This window comes from Babylonia areolata, chromosome 9, assembly GCF_041734735.1.
Source record: "Babylonia areolata isolate BAREFJ2019XMU chromosome 9, ASM4173473v1, whole genome shotgun sequence".
NCBI classification, from domain to species: Eukaryota; Metazoa; Mollusca; class Gastropoda; order Neogastropoda; family Buccinidae; genus Babylonia; species Babylonia areolata.
This window is the reverse complement of record NC_134884.1, coordinates 30474594-30483682: the sequence shown is the minus strand read 5'-3', so window position 1 is coordinate 30483682 and position 9089 is coordinate 30474594. Positions and strand designations below refer to the sequence as shown.

General features: G+C 40.4%; 1 protein-coding gene across 2 annotated transcripts in view; it reads right to left on the bottom strand.

Annotated features, from left to right (window-relative positions):
• Window positions 1–868: 868 nt before the first annotated feature.
• Window positions 869–9089, bottom strand: part of LOC143285390 (NEDD8-activating enzyme E1 regulatory subunit-like) — a 33530-nt gene continuing 25309 nt past the window's right edge. For both annotated transcript variants that reach the window (XM_076592634.1, XM_076592635.1), the window contains 4 exons: window positions 7501–7587; window positions 6228–6367; window positions 3911–3981; window positions 869–3281 (listed from right to left, as the gene is read on the bottom strand). In XM_076592634.1, coding sequence (XP_076448749.1) covers window positions 3122–3281; window positions 3911–3981; window positions 6228–6367; window positions 7501–7587 — 458 coding nt within the window. In that variant the 3' untranslated portion in view covers window positions 869–3121. The remainder of the gene's footprint in view (window positions 3282–3910; window positions 3982–6227; window positions 6368–7500; window positions 7588–9089) is intronic.

Sequence of the window (9089 nt, the reverse complement as noted above, 5' to 3'; positions counted from 1 at the left end):
CTTGAAGAAGTTGATTAACCCACTGACAGTGACACACTTTGCAGTGTAAAATAGAGAGCCACATACAACAGGAGGTCTCCAATGTCTTTCACCATTGATCATCTGCATCGCTCTCACTGCATGGTACATTCTTCTGTGCCTTTTACATGAACTGCAGAAAAATACAACCAACAAATTGATTAAACAGCTAACACATTTTGCAGTGTAGCATGAAGCCAGAGGAATCTTCAAGAATTGTTTTCAGGGTGGCATTGTTTGACATTGTGTACTTAAAGCTCAGTTTCATGGTTGCATTTGATTTGAAACTTAGGTACATTGTTGTTGAGGTTTTTCATATCTTGTAGTTTTGAGTCATCATCTGGGTCTGGGCTTCTGGTTGTGATGACCTTCCAGGTTGAGAGGAGCTGTTTTTTTGTTAGAAGCTTATATTTGTTTTGAAATTCATATCCATCAGTCCAAGCTGCTCTCAAACAAAGCCAGATACTCACAACAGCAAGGGGCAAAAATTGGTGTGAATTCAAGTCTGCTGTTGGGTGTAGAACACACTAATTTGACACAGGATGCCAAAATACAAGTCATGCTGGTGTACAATCACCACTGTGGCTTAAAAAGAAGGGTTTACTTGGGAGGCTTCATTCTGACTGACAGTACTGTGTGAGTCATCTGTCCCTTCACTGAAGGTGGCTGAATGTTGCTTGGGCTGTGTGTGTGTGAAAGGAGAAAAGCGAAATGCTGATCATGTGTCCATCTTGTGGCCAAGGTCATGGCCACAGTCAGTCTCAAACTGAACATCAAAATGTCTAAGCTGCGTTAAAACTGGTCCATTAACACACGCTCGCACACACACACACACACACACACACAAGAGCAACACCTTCCCCATGTTTCATTTTTTCCCATCCTAGAATTGAATGACCAACACAGTTTACAGACAAGGACTTATATTCTTAATAGCTGAAACCTCCCCTTCCCAATACCTGTCCACCAGGCAGTGCTGGAACTGTCAAGTGCTATATTGCAAGCATCATGCTGTCTTCGTGCATCAAAAACAGAATTTGCAAAATGTCAAGTTTGCTGACCATATGTTCATAACAATCCATAACAGTTCAAAAGACTGATTTATGAAACATCCAAACACATCACCTTGGTGCATGCGCACACAAATACACACACATGCATGCACACTCACACTGTTCTCGTCAGTGTCAGTTTCAGTAGCTCAAGGAGGCATCACTGCATTCGGACAAATCCATATACGCTACACCACATCTGCCAAGCAGATGCTTGACCAGCAGCGTAGCTCAACACACTTAGTCAGGCCTTGAGAATGATGAATCAATCCCAATCCTGTATGTGTCAGAGGATGGATCTGTTTAACTCCTAACATACCTTCAGTCATTTCCAAATATTTCTAGTTCTGTCACTCATGTTCACAGCCACTTTATTCCATACTCATTCCACTTGGAAGGTGGGGGTGGGGGGGTATCAGTTATTTACAGCTTGAAACGGTTCACCTAGATGAAAAATACATCCACCAACACAAGTGACAATTGGTCCACTGCAGTCAACATAAAAGGTACTCTTTAAAAAAAAAAAAATTAAAAAAAAGATAATTAAAAAATTCAAAGTAAGTTAGACATCACTGCTGTCAAAGATTTGTCAAAACAAGTAATACACCTCAGCTGTTCTTGTGCCCTGGATAGCCTTCACAAAGGTCATGATTTACATGTTCTAATGTTTTTAATATATTTAATCCTCAAAATAAAATCTAAACATGTCTGGAACAATGTTTATCTGATTACAGTAATTTGCATTAAACAATACATAAGGGATAATAAACAAAGGCAATCTAAGGACCAAGATGCATGAGCACATAGCAGTACTAGCACTGCAGCAGAAAAGCACTAACATTCTCTCTACTACCAGGAATAAAATTCTCCCTGCTATCAGCAATAACATGAAAACAAAGGCACGTACACTGCTTGTCAAATACTGAAAAAACACTGTCAAATACACAGTCAACAGTGTAGTGATAGGCTTAAATAACAATTCTGTACATCGCAAAACTTCTCTGCTTGCGAGTGCAGTTTACTTGATGTGTATGTTTAAGTGTGTATCTCTATTTCTGGTAAAGCGGAGCAACCTGATGATAATGGCTTTGAATGGTAAAAACCGTTCATGTGGCACCTCAAGATTTCTCTCCTTACCGACCCCACCCCACCCCATGGTTTCCCTCAAATCATATATGCAGCATTACTCTTAAATATTTTGCAAATTAGTTCCCCACTGTTCCTCTCTATGACAATTGATGAACAAAATAACACTGCAGTGTTGCTTGACAAGCTCATTGAATACAAAATGTTTTGAGAAACATGTTCTTCACATGGCATAATTATAACAGCTCAACCCACAAATAGATGCAACACACACAAATATATACACACCCACTCACATCTCTGTTTTTCATACACAGATGGGCAGACAAGGAAATATGACTGTAGAGTGTCAGTCTCACCGTCATCGTTCCCAGTCTAACATCAAATTATTTTCAGTGGTATCACTCATCCCCTCTTAATTATACATCAATTTCAATTCTCTTCAGCAACAGCCCAATAAATCAACTGAATCCTTTCTTCATACTACATGTAACAAATTTCACACATGCTTCATTTCATTCAAGGTTGCTGCTATAAAAGATACAGGAAGCAATCTCTATTTTGCAAGAAGAAAAAGCATGTAGAAGTACATTCTGCTATCCTGACAATCTTTTCTTCCCTCCCTATTATCTTAATACAAAGTTTGCTAAATGGTCAACTGGATTTAAAAAAACATGTTCTTTACATGGCATAATCATAACAGCTCAACCCACAAATATACACATCACACACACTTGTACACAAACACCCACTCACATGCATGCACACTCCAAGGTAACTCCAACTGATGTATCTGTTCACACAAATAAGTCCAGCACACACGAACTGTGTCTGTATCTGTTCACACAAATAAGTCTGACATACACGAACTGTGTCTATTTTTCACATAAGTAAAATAAATATAACACACTCAGCCAGATTAACACAAAGAGGTGGGTAGATGAGGGAGGGGGTGTATGGGGTGATCACAAGGCGACGGTGGTGGAGGTTTGGGTGGAGCCATTGTAGATGTAAGTGTTGTTGATGGGCACGAACTGCGCTGTCAGCACCTTGATCACCTCCTGTGCACCCACACCCCCCATGTAGGACGCGATGGAGTGGATCTCTGATGCCCCGTAACGACACCTGACACACAGACACATAGCATTTATTTTAGCTGTCATACAAATTTAACACTGCGTACATTATCAAATAATAAGCAAAAATCCTAACAAATCATCAGAACCTTAATCTCAACTTTTCAAGTGACAGGCGCAACAGCCAACTGGTTAAAACATTGGACTTTCAATCTAAGGGTTCTGAGTTTCAATCCCAGCTGTGGTGCCTGAAGGGTTAAGGAGAGAGATTTTTCCAATCTACCACAAATGTGCAGTCCTGCTAGCGCCTGAACCTCTGTCATATGCATACACACGCAGAAGATCAAATATACACATTAGATATATCCTATAATCTAAGTCAACGGTCAGAAGAATGGACTATGGCTGTCTGCATAGCAAGGCAAAAACAGCCATATGTAAAAACCCATTCATACACATGAGTGAACATGAAAGCTGCAGCCCACATGTGCAGAAGCATTCTCGGCAATTTTCTGATGTTTCCTAAAACCATTAATTTCGCAAATATCTTTTAAAAAATGGACATGTTCAAAGGAGGCATACTGTTACATGTCTTCTGCATAAAATTCACAGCTATACAACTTAAATCTTTTGCACATAGTCCACAGAACCATACACAACGCCACCACCACCACTTACATCTCATGTACATAGTCATCCTTCACATTGCCAGACAGACCCCAGTCATGCAGCAGTTTGCTCAAACACGTCTGAAAAAAAGAAAGAAGAAATTTTCAACAAATTCCATGGAACAGGTATGCGCATAACAAGACCCAGGCTGAACATGAAACAAAAAAGAAAGCAGTCAATCACAGAATGTAACAGTTGACTATTTTGATGATCGATGGCTCTGGAACGAACATCATAAGGTTCCCTGAGATATGACCAAACAAAATTCCATACTTTTTCCATCCCATCTCCAGACCAGACATAAAAATTTTCCATACCAAACACAAAACCAAACAATCAAAACTTCATCTACAACACTGCTGCTAAAAGAGACTGACAGATATCCCAGTTATAAATGTTCAATTTTCATCACTTTTTACCAGCTGCCCTGGTGAAGTGGTTTGTGTCGCAGACTGACAGCTGGGAGGACACAGGTTTGATTCCCAACAGAGGTAGGTTTTTTTTCAACCAACAGCTGGCTCCTACCCAGCGATAAGCATGCTATGGGTTTGAATGGGAAGACTGGGACCACCCAGTCAAGTATCATCCACTTCACAGATGCGTCTGGGTGTGTTACTCAAATTTTCTGACCAACACTGCAAGTGTCTGTAGCTCTCGGGCTTGGTGAATGACAGACCTCCATAGCAACACTGTCATCATCATTATTCTCCTGCATCATCAATGAAAAAAATTAATGGGGCTGGCACTCATTTAGCCTGGCTCTGTGACTAAGCGATTCCTGTCATCAGTTGGGGGCTTAGAAGTCAGTGTCATACGTAAATTAAATCCAAATTGGCTCTACTGAACACCAAAGTCACTCAGCAGTAGTGCATAGTCTCCTCTTGTGTGTGGCCTCCTGGAGACCTAACATCAACAGTTCCCTGTGGACCACCTGTGCTGGGACTGCAACAAACCCATCTGTGGCTGAGTAACAGGGATTCAGAATGAGCAACATGGGAGTAATGCCACTGAAACGGTGCTGGTGACGGGACAACAACAACAACAACAAAAAAGAGAGAGAGAAAAAAATCACCACTTTCTGTGTTTTATTTTTAGCTGTATTTTAAACGCATTAAGGTTGTTGTTGAATGATACTGGTCAAGGGATGTATTAAAATTCCATGACTTTTCCAGACCCTGAAGTCCAAAACATGTTTTTTCCAAGACTTTCCAGCCCTGGAAATGGTTCTCTAATTTTTCCAAGACTTTTCCGGACTTCCATGACTGAATGAACCCTGACATCAAAACAGTGTCAGCTCAGGGAAGCTGACGTCAAAACAGTGTCAGCTCAGGGAAGCTGACATCAAAACAGTCAGCTCAGGGAAGCTAAAATCAAAACAGTGTCAGCTCAGGGAAGCTGACATCAAAACAGTGTCTTCCCTGACATCAAAACAGTGTCAGCTCAGGGAAGCTGACGTCAAAACAGTGTCAGCTCAGGGAAGCTGACATCAAAACAGTGTCAGCTCAGGCAAGCTGATGTCAAAACAGTGTCAGCTCAGGGAAGCTGACGTCAAAACAGTGTCAGTTCAGGGAAGCTGATGTCAAAACAGTGTCAGCTCAGGGAAGCTGACGTCAAAACAGTGTCAGTTCAGGGAAGCTGACGTCAAAACAGTGTCAGCTCAGGGAAGCTGACATCAAAACAGTGTCAGTTCAGGGAAGCTGATGTCAAAACAGTGTCAGCTCAGGGAAGCTGACGTCAAAACAGTGTCAGCTCAGGGAAGCTGACGTCAAAACAGTGTCAGTTCAGGGAAGCTGACATCAAAACAGTGTCAGCTCAGGGAAGCTGACGTCAAAACAGTGGAGTGAACTTATGTATCTTCAGCACAAGAGAAATAGATTGAAGACAGATAACTTATCTTTCTGAATGAGACTTTGAGAGATGGACAGTGGACCTTCAAGTACAAAACATCAACTGAGGTTAGCGTTCATCTGGATGTTAGTTCAAATGAGGCACATGGAAGACTCTTTCAACTTGCGACTGCCACAGGGACAATGTTTGTGTTCACTCAGTGACAGTTTTTTGTCTTTCCTCAACTCACTTCATTATGAAACGTGGAACAATAGAAAAACATACTTCTGCTTCTGGATTATTGCATGAAAAAGATGGTACTACAAATGGACTTGTGCTCTGGGTGATTTTCTGGCAAAGCCACAACCAAAACTGTTCTAAAAACATCACACACAGCACAACTCCATTGTCTCCAAAAAATGACATGCTTTCTAGTTACATTAGTATCATTAAGTAAAAAGAATAGTTCGCTTTCAGGTCTACAAGCTGGATAACATACCTTCAGTTTGGGAGTGTCAGGCTCCACATCATCGTTGTGCAAGCCTGGGTAGCGGTTGTATTCTTCATAAAAACGGTCCACCCCTCGCAGCAGTATGTAGAACAATACGTCATCCCCTTCTTCACTTTCCAAGTGCATGTCTGTGAACCCAGGCACACAGATAACCACACATAGTGACATACATACGCATGTAACTCACATGTGAACACACAGAATGCCTCGTATCAATGACGAAAGCTGACATAAACTGATCATGTAGGAATGTACAGTTCAAATTAACAATCTATTGGTTTGTGTCCTTATGGTCATGTTGTTTAGTGCGTGGGTCTTGGGACTGTGAAGGTTTCGTTTAAACAAAACAAAAACAAAAAATTGCCCCAAACTTTCGTAAGAACAATCTTGTAAAAGTAATCTGAAAAACAAAATTGTTAATTACATTACACAAAGTTGAATCTAAAATAGGAAAACCAAAAACAAATTATGACATCATTTACATCCTCTGGTTTCAGCAGAAAAAAACTCTGACAACATCATTTATTATTAGCTCTCTGATTTTTAAGCAGAAAAACAAAAGACATAATTGATTCTACCTCTGATTTTATGCAGGAAAATAAATAATGATTATCTATCTGCTCTGAATAAATGTCACTCTGATTTCATCCATGAAGTTCACAGATTACTTATACTTCACCAAAAATTCTCAATTCACTTCAATATGCAAGGAAAAAGCATAATATAAATACAATCTATTATCATTATTAATAGGAAATTTTCTATCTAAAATTACGTTTAAATAACATACTTACCGTGACCCAACTAGTGCAGACTCCGGCAGGGGTCTGACATTCCTGTCCTGTGCAAACTACTATCCGCCTATGCGGAGAAAACGAAACTACGGCCGATAACCTCCCGGAAGTAGGTAACCTCCCCTTTGTCCCGCTGGCTAGCGCCCTCTTTTTCCGGCAGCCATTATGACTCCTGTTCCTGTGCTCTCCATACGGCTAAGTTTTTTTGTATTTTCTGTCTGTCTGTTGATTCTCTGGCATTCTTGTTTTTTGTCAAATTTTGTCTTGAACCAGGTCACATAATTATATGGTTCGATTATCATTATTAATATAAATATTTGCATAGTCAGTGAGACATGAACTCCAAGTAAAACAAACTGCTCCTTCACAAACTATGTGCACACACTTCTTGATTAACCAACACAAACACAACTGCCAACTAGTGACAGCAACAGCACACATCAGTGACATGCTTTCAGTGGACGTACTTAGCTCTTCTTTGTTGGCGGTGTCACTCCCATACTCCTCGGCCAGGCTGCGACAGCGAACCAATCGTAGAAATGCTGCATTGCGACCTGACAACAGAGACGCATGACACTGCGTCAGGGTGCACAACACTAGGACTGTTTAATTTCCGTCCAACATCTTCTTTCAGTCCTGAGCGGTCAGTCACTGAAGTCAGGGTTGAGACAGATAAGAATAACTATCTTATTTCACAGACAGAGACTGCATCAGGTGCAGCAAAACAAAAGTACACAATTACCCAACACACACACACAAAAGAAAACAGCATTAAACATGACATGATTAAACAAGAGCATTAAATTCACACACACACACGCACGCACGCATGCACACTTAGTTCTCAAGAATTTAAAAGGTGGATTGAACATGGAATAAAAGTCTTCAGTGCTCTAGATTTCAATTTAGAAGTTCTGTAGTGTCGTCCTGATGGCAGCAGCTCATAGTACTTTGCTAAAAAGTTATATGAGCTGGTGTTGACTATGACTTGGTTTCAACTTGCAGTTGAAAGGTATTTTTATTGAATTTTGTAATGAAATCTTCTCCAATTTCTTTATATACTTCACGATTATCAAAGAAATGATTTTCATCTTCCATTTATTGACATGACATCTTTGGGGGGGGTTTTCTATGCAGTGAGTGGGCTTACCACTTGCTGCAATTATAGTAAGATGAAGTGAAAGTACTTTTTTTTAGGTGTACGATGACAAACTTGTATATGTTGGTACTTTGCAATACATCATTCAGACACTAAGATGCAAAAATATCAGTAAGTATTCACTGAAAGTGAAGATCTTAACAAGTCAAACTGAAAACAGTAAAAAAAATAAATAAATAAATAATAGAAATGGAGGGAAGATATTGCCTCCCTTCAGTATTTCACCTGACACATAGTAACTCCCATTATGTCTTTGTTATATATACATACATAAATAGCAGTTCATTTGCGCCTCTGCACTTTTGGCAGAAACTGAACTCATATCCACTCTTATCTTGGGTTCAACATAGGGAGACAGGGCCCAGTCCTCTCCTGCCACCATTTTAACCTTCCCCAATTGAAGTCAGGTAAGCATTCACACCTGGATGGAGTGAGGAAAATTGGAGAAAAATATCTGTCTTTCTCAAGGAAAAAACACAACACAATGCTGAAACAGGGGCCCTCACACCCCAATAAACAGCGGATCAGAAGTCCAAGCCCTAACTCTACCATGAAGCCTCCACACATTCAATGGAGAGAATACAGAGTGCAGAGTCTGTCTGAATACTCCTTACCAGATTTCACCTCCATCTCCGTCATTTCAGACAGCTAAAAGCAAAGAAGTGGAAAGTGAAAAGGTACTGGGAAAAGACATTCTTTCGGTTCTTCACTTCTTGTAGTCCGGCAGAGGCAGGAACCACAATCGTAATGCTTCAGATTCGCATGGGATGTATCACTTTTCAACATTAATAGCTTTCATTGTGTGCAGGAGGATGGCTAAAAAGATAGTATCAGCATCTATATCACCATGCCAAGTTGGGTTCTTGTGGTACCTGCAGTTGCTGACAAGAAGTCAAC